This window comes from Ostrea edulis, chromosome 2, assembly GCF_947568905.1.
Source record: "Ostrea edulis chromosome 2, xbOstEdul1.1, whole genome shotgun sequence".
Classification (NCBI taxonomy): Eukaryota; Metazoa; Mollusca; class Bivalvia; order Ostreida; family Ostreidae; genus Ostrea; species Ostrea edulis.
Window position 1 is genome coordinate 10,554,840 of NC_079165.1, and position 12,520 is coordinate 10,567,359.

The 12,520-nt window shown below is 34.5% G+C and overlaps 1 protein-coding gene across 1 annotated transcript in view; it reads left to right on the top strand.

Moving 5' to 3' along the window:
• LOC125678963 (titin-like) overlaps positions 1–12,520 on the top strand; it is a 294,828-nt gene that overhangs the window by 18,099 nt on the left and 264,209 nt on the right. The window contains exons 14-17 of the mRNA XM_056156077.1: positions 24–146; positions 3,388–3,579; positions 5,762–5,949; positions 6,162–6,639. Of these exons, the coding sequence (XP_056012052.1) occupies positions 24–146; positions 3,388–3,579; positions 5,762–5,949; positions 6,162–6,639 (981 nt within the window). The remainder of the gene's footprint in view (positions 1–23; positions 147–3,387; positions 3,580–5,761; positions 5,950–6,161; positions 6,640–12,520) is intronic.

The following is a 12,520-nucleotide window of genomic DNA, read 5'->3' on the forward strand; positions in this document are numbered from 1 at the left end:
GCTTAATGTGTTTGTATGTTTAGGCCATTGACTGGATTCTGGAGCTGTGTGATGTCATGGCAGTCACTCATACCAGCATGGGAAGCACCCAGGAGGAGGCGGAGGACCTCCAGATGGAGCACAGGAAGTTTGAGACGACCGCTACTGTAAGTCTTCTTACACTCCATCATAGTGAATAACCGCCTAGTAGGAATTCTCCTGTTTAAAGTAAGAACTCTCCTGTTTAAAGTGAGAACTCTCCTGGTTAAAGGTAGAACTATCCTGTTTAAAGGTAGAACTCTCCTGTCTAAAGTAAGAACTCTTTTGTTTACTGTGAATTTACAGTAAGTGTGAACGACTCAGCTTCTCAAGTTCATTCGAGGTCTCGGATAGTTGGTTTCAAAACAAATCTGTCAATGATGATGCATCAAGGAAAGAACAATCATTGCGATTGGACCAATATTTAAAGGGGCGGGAATAAAAATAATTTTAGATGGTCACACGTGTCTTTACACTAGCGTGTCATTACATAATCTTTTAGCACGATGGAAGAGACTGCGAAAAGGGAAAACCAATACCAACTAAAACAATGACGTTGATTTTAAAATTACATGCCGAGGGTTTATTTTATGGTAAAATCAGTAAGAAATTAGGCGTTGCAAAGGCCACGTTATAAAATTGTCAATCATGGGAACTCTTGCACCAAAAATATCGCCAACGAAGCTCACACCGGATGTACTTTTGTTTATCAAGTATGAAATTAGAAAGAAATCAAGTGTATATTAATAGAGAAATCAGACAAAATTTATTAAGAAGAAATATTTGTACCCCTGACAATGTACCAAAGGTGTCTTTAATTTGTAGAGCTGCGAGAAATTTTTAGGGAAATGACTTTCAAGAATCTGCAAAGAAAATCCAAGAGAAGCATATTTCGTCTGAACACAGGGACTCGTCACAAAATATTTGTCTTTTTAAAATTTGACATCGTCTATTCTATATTTACAAATAAATGTAAATATAGAATAGAGAGGGTCAATTCGTGACGAGCCCCTGTGGTCTGAACACGAACGAAGTGTTGAAAACTTCTTTGCTACTGATTTTATTGCAATTTAAGCCGATATATATATATATATATATATAAATATATATATATATATATATAGAGAGAGAGAGAGAGAGAGAGAGAGAGAGAGAGAGAACTCTAAACACTTTGTTGAAATATTTCAACCGTGTTACTGGTCTTCTTCAGTCTTGTTTTTGTGAAGAAGACCGGTAACACGGTCGAAATATTTCAACAAAGTGTTTAGAGTTTTTTTCTGTATTTTACTTCCAAAAAAGAGACTTTATATATGTGTGTGTGTGTGTATATATATATATATATATATATATATATATACATTGACTATAAAGCAAGTCTCGCGTTCGTACAACGGGTAATCGCAATCATGGACATACCATAGGAGCTTGAAATTTTATCAATAAAGTTAATAAAATGTACTTGATTGACCATAGCTCATGGCTTGGTCAATCAAGTACATTTTATTAACTTTATTGATAAAATTTCAAACTCTTATGGACATACAGTTAGGGGTGGACCAGTGATATAGGTTCTAAGGTACGCCAGTATCGCAACATTAACGAGCGACATTTGCTGTGGTTTATTATGACGTTATAGAAGGCGCCTCTAATGCTAACGAAATGCTGAATTTCTTTAATAATGTGTTACATGTACAGGAGAGGGATGGTTTGGGGAATTTAGTTTTTGCTAGAATTCACAGAACTTGCCGTTGTTCATTCAATTAACAGTATCTAGCGATGGTTACTTCCAAATTTCTTACGAAAATGTGGGTATATATAACGGTAAAAGACATCAAAGCATGCCATGTGTTGAAAATAAATGTTTCTCGAAGTAGAATATCTATTGATCTTATTACTTAATCTGACAAATTATTTTAGGGGCGAGATCAAATGTTCAATGTTAGAGAAAATTGAGTTCGCATAGTTCTCACCAAGACCCCCCCCCCCCCCCCCCCCCCCCCCCCGAATACAAAAATAAATATGAAGTATGTTGAAACTAATCGATTAACAAGTAAAACAAATGAAAGTGTACATTGAAACTATTAAACGTTTATTAGAATGTATTATTATGTGGTTTTAAAGTCAGTTGTCTTTTTTTCCCACTAACGTGTAATCGATGTCGGATGACAGAAACTTATGAGTTTTTACCCCCTCTTCCCCCTAACTATTTGAATTTTGAAATTTTTCCGACATCGATCTTTTCCAATGCTTTGCAAGATTCGAAAATATTCTCTGAGAGATTTATTTTAAAATAACGATATGGAAACTGCGAATGTGAAAGAGACAACAAAACAAAAGCATTGTTTTTAAACGGACAAAATCGCCGATAGAAACATGTACTGAAATTTCTGATCACTTAAAACTGACAAGTATCTACAGGAATTTAAGGGAGTAACCTTTCAATTTTTATTGATATAGAGACAACTGCGGATCCTGCCTTTTCCCGCAGCATTTTCGATCCCGTCATATTTTTTTCTTTTCAATATTCAGCACTATTTGAATTCTGGGATATTGCTATCCTGCCTTTTCTTTACATATCGGAACTCGCCTTTTTCACCCTGTATTCCCCTCCCATACCTATTGTTACTGCAATGGATTATAAGTATAACACAGTTATTCATTCCTGTTTAAAAGATAAAATTTATAAGGTATCTGATAAAAGTTATTTCTTCTAAAGTTTATGAAATATCTTGTATCTTTTATAAGACATCTTATATTTTTATCTTTATAAGATATCCGATCACTTTTATACATGTAGATATCTAGTATATATAAAATAAACTCTACAAGACATTTTAGTAACGTAATCTCAAACCTCCGTTGTCAAATCAAAGCCGATATTGAATCTCACGCTACGTACGGTGCAATTTACACTGAAATCAAATAGTGAAACTTGCACTTGTTAGGCACGAGATAATATAATGCCAAATACTTGGGACCGCCTACCTATAATTTAACCGACCTATCAAAAGCACTCTTTAAAATCACTCGGGGACTTTCCAATGAACTATCTGAAGGACGTCATGTACTTGCCGATATGTCTCGTTCACACTTACTGTAAATCCACAGTATAGGTAGAACTTTCCTGTTGAAAGTAAGAACTCTCCTGTTTAAAAGTAGAACTCTCCTGTTTAAAGTAGAAACTATCTTGTTTAAAGTAAGAACTCTCCTGTTTAAAGTAAGAACTCTCCTGTTGAAAGTAAGAACTCTCCTGATTAAAGTGCATGTATATGTAATCTGTTAATACTTAACCATATGATATATTCATGTCAGGTACCTATCATAGAATAGCAGAATTTTAAATGCTTGTATTTCTTTGATCTGGTACAGGGTACTTATGAGTATGGTAAGCAGTTACTACAGGCGGGCCTGGTTTTACGTCGGTCATTGCGATATGACTTACTCCCCAATAATGAGAGGTCTTATCGGCTAGAGGAAGCTTGGAAACGATTTTCACAGGGCACCAACGAACGAGCCAACAGACTCACTGTGTCGGCCATGTTTCTGGCCTCAGCTGATAAGGTATGACCTGTAGTCATATATCTGGATATCAATGTGTAACTAGTCATTTATCTGGATATCAATGTGTAACTGTAGTCATTTATCTAGATATCAATGTGTAACTGTAGTCATTTATCTAGATATTAATGTGTAACTAGTCATTTATCTGGATATCAATGTGTAACTGTAGTCATTTATATGGATATCAATGTGTAACTGTAGTCATTTATATGGATATCAATGTGTAACTGTAGTCATCTATCTAGATATCAATGTGTAACTGTAGTCATTTATATGGATATCAATGTGTAACTGTAGTCATCTATCTAGATATCAATGTGTAATTGTAGTCATTTATCAGGATATTAATGTGTAACTGTAGTCATCTATCTAGATATCAATGTGTAATTGTAGTCATTTATCAGGATATTAATGTGTAACTGTAGTCATCTATCTAGATATTAATGTGTAACTGTAGTCATTTATCTAGATATCAATGTGTAATTGTAGTCATTTATCTGGATATCAATGTGTAACTGTAGTCATCTATCTAGATATCAATGTGTAACTGTAGTCATCTATCTAGATATCAATGTGTAATTGTAGTCATTTATCAGGATATTAATGTGTAACTGTAGTCATCTATCTAGATATTAATGTGTAACTGTAGTCATTTATCTAGATATCAATGTGTAACTGTAGTCATCTATCTAGATATCAATGTGTAACTGTAGTCATCTATCTAGATATCAATGTGTAATTTTAGTCATTTATCAGGATATTAATGTGTAACTGTAGTCATTTATCTAGATATCAATGTGTAATTGTAGTCATTTATCAGGATATTAATGTGTAACTGTAGTCATTTATCTAGATATCAATGTGTAATTTTAGTCATTTATCAGGATATTAATGTGTAACTGTAGTCATCTATCTAGATATCAATGTGTAATTGTAGTCATTTATCTAGATATCAATGTGTAACTGTAGTCATCTATCTAGATATCAATGTGTAACTGTAGTCATCTATCTAGATATCAATGTGTAATTGTAGTCATTTATCAGGATATTAATGTGTAACTGTAGTCATCTATCTAGATATTAATGTGTAACTGTAGTCATTTATCTAGATATCAATGTGTAACTGTAGTCATCTATCTAGATATCAATGTGTAACTGTAGTCATCTATCTAGATATCAATGTGTAATTTTAGTCATTTATCAGGATATTAATGTGTAACTGTAGTCATTTATCTAGATATCAATGTGTAACTGTAGTCATTTATCTAGATATTAATGTGTAACTAGTCATTTATCTGGATATCAATGTGTAACTGTAGTCATTTATCTAAATATCAATGTGTAATTGTAGTCATTTATCTAGATATTAATGTGTAACTAGTCATTTATCTGGATATCAATGTGTAACTGTAGTCATTTATCTGGATATCAATGTGTAACTGTAGTCATTTATCTGGATATCAATGTGTAACTGTAGTCATTTATCTAGATATCAATGTGTAACTGTAGTCATTTATCTAGATATCAATATGTAACTGTAGTCATCTATCTAGATATCAATGTGTAACTGTAGTCATTTATATGGATATCAATGTGTAACTGTAGTCATTTATCTAGATATTAATGTGTAACTGTAGTCATCTATCTAGATATTAATGTGTAACTGTAGTCATCTATCTAGATATCAATGTGTAATTGTAGTCATTTATCAGGATATTAATGTGTAACTGTAGTCATTTATCTAGATATCAATGTGTAAATGTAGTCATTTATCTAGATATCAATGTGTAACTGCAGTCATCTATCTAGATATCAATGTGTAATTGTAGTCATTTATATGGATATCAATGTGTAATTGTAGTCATTTATCTGGATATTAATGTGTTCGAATAAAAGATGCTATTAAGTTTTCAGGCCAGTTGAAAAATATCTCCTGTTAATTAATAGCAATATAAAGAGGTGAATTTCTAAAACATGGTTCTTTATGATTGTGCACTTATGAAATTTTGTTTAGTTTTTTTTTTATTTAGAGATACATTGTCTCACTATCAATTTTAGGTACATGTAGAAACGTTGCTTTAATGGCCATTTGAAGAAATTTGGGTTTAAGTTTTCTGTAGAGATCTGGTGTCTCGCAATCCATTTTAGACATATTTGTAAACTCTTATTTGGTGTTGAACAGATTTTAAGTCGATTGGATGACCTTTTGATCACGATCTCTTGGACAATGTCAGGGGAGGCCACCGTACCAGATGTCCTGAGTCAGTACACGCCGGTCAAAGGTCAGGTAGAGAAAGACCACCAGGAGACTGATCGCATGGGCCGGGCTCTGCTGGAGAGGCTTGCCATGCCCATCATACTGACAGAAGGGTAAGGAGTAGAGGCAATTTTGTCAAATTGTCTCTTGGTAGGTTTGCAGAAAATGTTCATGCAATGCTGAATTTCATTGTAATCTCCAACACCTTGAGCTCTAGCATTAGCTTATGAATGTTCGATAGAGAAAAAGATACTTGTGTATTGCAATTGCTTTGATTTTCTATTTTATTGAATAATTTTTCATTTAATGAAATTTTAAACTGCAGGAAAGAGAAGACAATAAGCTTAGATGATCATGAAGCAGTTGAAGTGATTAGCAGCAAACTGAACAAAATGGATCAAAAACTCCATGACCTCAATCGATACTGGACAGAAATGAAGAAGACAAAGATGCCACCATCGGTGTTGCAATACGGAGAATCTCGCAAACGTCAGCCAGCCAGAACAAAAACTTTCTCAGGGTACGACATCAATAAAAACAAGTCGCAACCCTCTCAGAAAAGACAGCGTAGGTCAACATCAGACCTTGGTGGTCAGCCTATTGAGCGTGAAAGGGCAGCCAGGACTCGAGCAAAGCCCAAGCCCCCAGAGCGATCTGGTTCCCTTCATCACAATGTTAAGCCTCCTGTGAGGGAGGGGCTGGTAACCAGTAGCTACAGTCGACCTGTCAACGCTGGATCCCAGAGTCTGCCCAGGAATTTCAGACCTTCATCCCCAGACACCCTCAAACAACAACTGGAGGAGGTAACTACAAGCTTTAGAATCGGTGCATTGTTTTTTTCTTCCCCACATTATCTGGAGTTTTGAATTGTGGCATGGAATCAAAAAATAATGCGGTTGTCTGCTGCTCTTGATGAAAAAAAAAAGCTCCTTATCTCTTGCCTTAACAAAAGAAATTGAGAGAATATTACTGTTTGTGCATAAGCCAAATGATGGGATACAGTTTTGTACTTGATGTTCTGCTAGCTAAAACATGATCGCATGCATGTTACTCAGAAAGTAAATCTAAGTCCCGTGATTACATGTATTCCTTACACTGTGGTGTGTAGTGATCAGACAATCTGTCATCTGTCTATCACTCTGCTAGGCTGGTAGTCTGTTCAGTTGAAATATTTTGGGGTGTGCGATGACTTCGATATCTTTGAAAAGTGAAGAGATTCAACATTTGATAGGGATGGGGGGGGGGGATCTAAGTGATCTTGATTGAAATTTTAGAATTAATTAGTTCCAGAATGCTTCCAATTTTGAACAGGAAGTCACATATGCAGATAGTCAAGTATTAGATGATACAAAATCCTTGATGATTTTTTTAAGGGAAATATTGATCAGCATATGCTGAGAAAATGTGCATGATCTTGGTGAGTGTTGTCCAAAATTGGGTATAAATTTTTTGGATAGGTGATTTGGATAGCAAAATTAGTTTAAAAATGATACATGATATCTTTAATACTCACCCATCAGTTGAAATACTCATTTTAAAACACAGGACTGGTATATATATATATGTTTATTCTGATGCAGGTCTGCATGATTTTATGCACCGATGACGTAACTTTTGCCCGTTTGGTAATATCAGTAGATGCATGTGGTTAAATATTTGACTGACCAGATTAGATGAGTGGTTTACCACTCTACTGTATTCTCATTTACCCAGTAGATAGAAGAGAAACATTTCTCAAATTTACGAACTGGTGAATCGTTAGGATCGCTTGATCTGAGTTTCACCTTAGCTGTTTTTCCTTGACTCAGTAATTACCATAGTAATTAATGACAGTAATTGTGGATATATGCAAAACATGTGTAAGAGGAAAAGGGCAATGCCTTTAGAATAGCAAATGTCGACCAGTTTATGTAGACTTTAGTGAGACAGCATATGTGTGTATGATGGGGGAAGGCATGCGTGTGCTAAATCAACAAGTGTCGTAGAAAACTCTGGCGCAGGAACAAATCCTGCCCCAGAGTTGCCAGGATCCAGAAATGAACAGTACATCAACAGTAAATGTCTCCATTTGATGCATTATCGGAGAGATAGGGGAATCTTCTACAGAGTGCGTGGTTCTGTGTAGAAGTGAGGCACCTTCCTCGTCCTTTTCATGATATGTACACTTAAGTTTAACTGTAATTTAGTCTGCCATCAAGCAAATGCTAATTAATGCACTCTTATATAAAATATGTTATACCACAGCAAAAACTGCAACTTTGATTAAAATGTTATTTATAGCATTATTTGATAACACCAGGGAATTTTCACTTTTGATTTTAAAGATTTTTGTTTTACAAGAAGTTGAAAGAGAAAAATTAAAATGATAAGAAGGGGGGGGGGGGTAAGTAGCTATAAGATTGAAGTTAAACAGCTAAAAATGATGTTTTTGTATCTCGATCCTACTTTTATTATGAATATGAAGCTACATGATGATGTCACCCATCTTAAGGGATACACAGCAGCTGTACGCTGAATCCAATAGAAGGTTGATGAGTCATTACCATTCAATGAATTCTAAAGCACTTTCATTTAGAGGCTCAGTGAAACTGATCTGGATATGTCAAACATTTTGCTTTAGATTCCTTCAACAAAAAACTATCTGTGGAGACTTTCAGAAAATCAAATCGGAATTTATAATCTTGGCATGAGATACAAGAAATTTCAACGTACCATTTTTGTTGTATCTAAATGAATATTTTGGCACAGGTCCTGATGTTGTAAAAAATATTAGATATTTATGAAAGATATTCATCCTAAAAGTGTATTTTTGTGCTAAAAGGTGCATTGGATTGATATTACATGTAGAATATTTTGCTTAGAATTTGCTGTTGTCTTTATGTTAAATATAAAATGCATCATGTATTGCAACACTGCATTCACCAGCTGACTAAAGTGTCAAAGTTTTTAAAAAGTAATAATTCAAGCTTGAGATACTGACAGAATGTAAGTTTATATTCTGACTTTCCATATCTGGTTTATGTGCATATATTTGAGTATAATTTTCATACAAGTACATGTAAAATTTTGTAAATTGGAGATATTTAAAAAACACTCAATGTATAAAGTTTACAAAATTCTGCCAAATTTTAAGTTGACATGTGATTTATGGTGAGGGAGATAAATATATTACATAAGCCCTAGACAGAAGGCAAGCTCTGTTGGTTACCCCAAGCTGTGTTTACATCAGGAGCCACCTTCCTTATTTGGGGGATGGAATGTCATGTGACCACCTGGGGAGAACCATATTTTTGATCAGGGGATTCTGTGATGTTTCTTGTGCACAGCCTCATATGAAATTAAAGGCTGATTTTCTGACATTGGGTCCTTGTAAATAAGTATACAAATTAAGTTTTGTGGTTGAAATTTTGTGGTCAAGGTATTTGGAGGAGGAGGTTCGTGAGTTTGCAGTAAGCTGATCTCCCCTCAAGAAGGCAGGAGATGAACTGGCCCAGTAGGCAGTTGTATATAGTGATAGGTATTCTCTTGGAGAGGTTGAGAAGAGCAGAGACTGTGAAGTGATAAAGAGCCATTCCAGTCTTCTGCATGCATGCCTGTTGTATGCTTAATGCCTAAAAAAAGATACAAAAAGTTTGGACAAAGTGATTTAGTGAAACCCTTTTAAAAAGTGTTTTGCTGCTATTTTGCTACACATGTGCTTAATCATCCATTGACCAAACCATAATGTCAGACAGAAATTCGGATATTACCGATCTTTCGGAATTACCCCCATCAACTACGACAATAAGTACTGTGGCTGTCCAGTCGGGACGCTCCAAAGTTATTCTCGCCATTCTACGAGTAAGTAACAGTTCTCAAGTCAAGCAAGGTGGCTGACAAAAAATGTTTTTTGGGGAGGGGGTGGGGAGCAAAACTCAATTTTCCCTGTCTCATATCAATTAAAGAAATTTGGTGAAAAATTTATGTCTTTTAAAATTTAAAAATTTGAACTGCACAGATTATGATTTGGAATTTAAGATATTTAACTTCAAATGTCACAGTCAAGGTCCCATTTGGTCAGGTGCCCATTAATTAATGTGCCTGAGTATTTGACCTTTATAGTAATGTATTCATACCCCCATTCAAGACCTGTGATTAACCCGAACATTATTTCTGAAGTGTCTGTATACATGTACTAAGGTGTGGCCCAGATGATAACTATTTCTGTGGGAAATTTGTTTTAGCTGAGGCTTACTTCTTTAAAATTTCAGCTTATACTGTATTGTGATCCCTTGCTCTCACAGTTTCTAAATGTAATTGATAGTCAACTTAAAATGTGGATGGGGAAGTCCTTGTTGGGAATATTGACCAAAAGAATTTGATTAAGATGTTGTTTAGAATCTGACAAACTTTCTGTCTACATGGACATCTGTTGTGAAACAGATTACTGTGCTATGTCTTAATTCTAACAGACTCTACTGATTGTAGATGCATTGAATAGTTTCAATACAAATGTCTCTATATTATCATGAATGATCACATCGTCATGAAAGAAAACGGCGCTGGGTTGTGGTTGCATCCGACCCTTTCAGTCAAGAAAGTTAAAAAGAAACTTCCTAAATTGCTCTAACGTGTAAAGAGGGCTCTTGTCTTGATTCTGTGATTATGTAATAGTATTTCCTGTTTTGTGTTCAAAAATGAAGACTTTTTAAATTGCTTTCAAGAATCAACATCTGTGTTGGCTGCAGATGTCGTATAGAAATAGAAACAATGAGGCTTCTAACATTGACGGTTTCCAGTTATAAACATAAGATACTGTTATATTGTGTGGGATGGGAACAGGATGTATTGTTCTGCCATGAACTTCAGAAACTTCAAAAAATTTTGGCGTGAAATTCTGTTGGAGGCAGATGAATATATAGATACTGAGAGAGATACATGGGAGAAAAGATTGGGAAGATATTAGGTAAAATAAAATATCCATCAAGATCTTGAGACATGTTGGGATGGTAGGGAGGCTGTGATGGCTGGGAGCCAATGCTGGAAACATTCCTGTAGAATGCCTCATCTTGTTTTATCTCAGAGCGAAGGCAGAAGCTGCATACATACAGCAGCCAGATTATCTGAACTGCCAGCAGATAAAAGCACAACTTTTTATCAGCTTGTCTGCAAATTGATTTTGAATATTGGCTCTTTCCATATCTTACCTACTGTGAATCACGAAAGTTTAGTGAAGGGACAAGGTTCAAGGTCACACAATACTTAGTAATAAGTAAATTTTGGTTTGGTAAGAGTTTACTTTGGGTATGAAGAGTTTGAGACAGAGAGTAGGGATTAGTGATAATTAGCATCTCTAGTCCTCCTAAGAGTCCTGCAATTTGAAAATAAAGAGATTTATACTAAAATAATATACAGTCATTCTTTATATTTCTAAAGTACATATACATGTACTAATTTAAGCATAATAGTCTTAGATGAGTAATTTAAAATTATATTATTATGTCATAATAATGAGTTAAGTTTCTTATAACAATGATGTTCTTCTCTCACAATAATGTACTTCTCTCACAATAATGATGTACTTCTCTCACAATAACGAGATTTATCTCACAATAATGTACTTCTCTCACAATAATGATGTACTTATCTCACAATAACGAGATGTATCTCTTTATATGACTAACAGGTAGTATCTGGTGATGATGACTTAATGACTTGTCATAGCAAAAATATTTTTATCGTTCTGTTTGTTTGTTTTGTAACATTCCATTGGTCCTGGAGAATTCTTCAATCATGCCGAAATGTCACCAGCTTCAGGTGATCTGCTGCAAACTTTGACCTTATGTATGGCACTCAAGGCCGTAGTGGTGACGGTTCTTTATCATGCCACCACAAAATGAGTCCTCTCTGTTTTTAAGGTCATGTCTAAAAGATCGGACACTTTCATTTAGAACGCTCAGTGCTTGGCAAGGAAACAGCCATTACCTCTTTCATATCATCTCGGGTTATACACAACATGAATATCTTGTTAATATATCATTATAACAACTTAGTTATCTCATTACAATGAGCTAGTATCTCATAATAACAATCTGATTATCTCATTACAATGAGCTAGTATCTCGTAATAACAATCTGATTATCTCATTACAATGAGTTAGTATCTCGTAATAACAATCTGATTATCTCATTACAATGAGTTAGTATCTCGTAATAACAATCTGATTATCTCATTACAATGAGTTAGTATCTCGTAATAACAATCTGATTATCTCATTACAATGAGTTAGTATCTTTTAATAACAATCTGATTATCTCATTACAATGAGATAGTATCTCGTAATAGCAATCTGATTATCTCATTACAATGATTTTAATTAGTATCTCGTAATAACAATCTGATTATATATCATTACAATGAGTTAGTATCTCATTATAACAATGTAGTTATCTCATTACAATGAGTTAGTATCTTGTTTTAACAACTAAGAATCTTTTATGCAAAGTTAATCAACAAGTTAATGAACAAATACATTTCAAAACAAGTGTAAGTTTCACATGAATCTCTCTAGTAGACTCCTCACTTACATGAATATTTTACTATTTTCATGATTAACCTATATGCTACTCAGCTATTCTAGTCCCATCGCAAGTACACCAACTACACACATCTCATGTTCGACATTATTGGGGCTACATTTACCA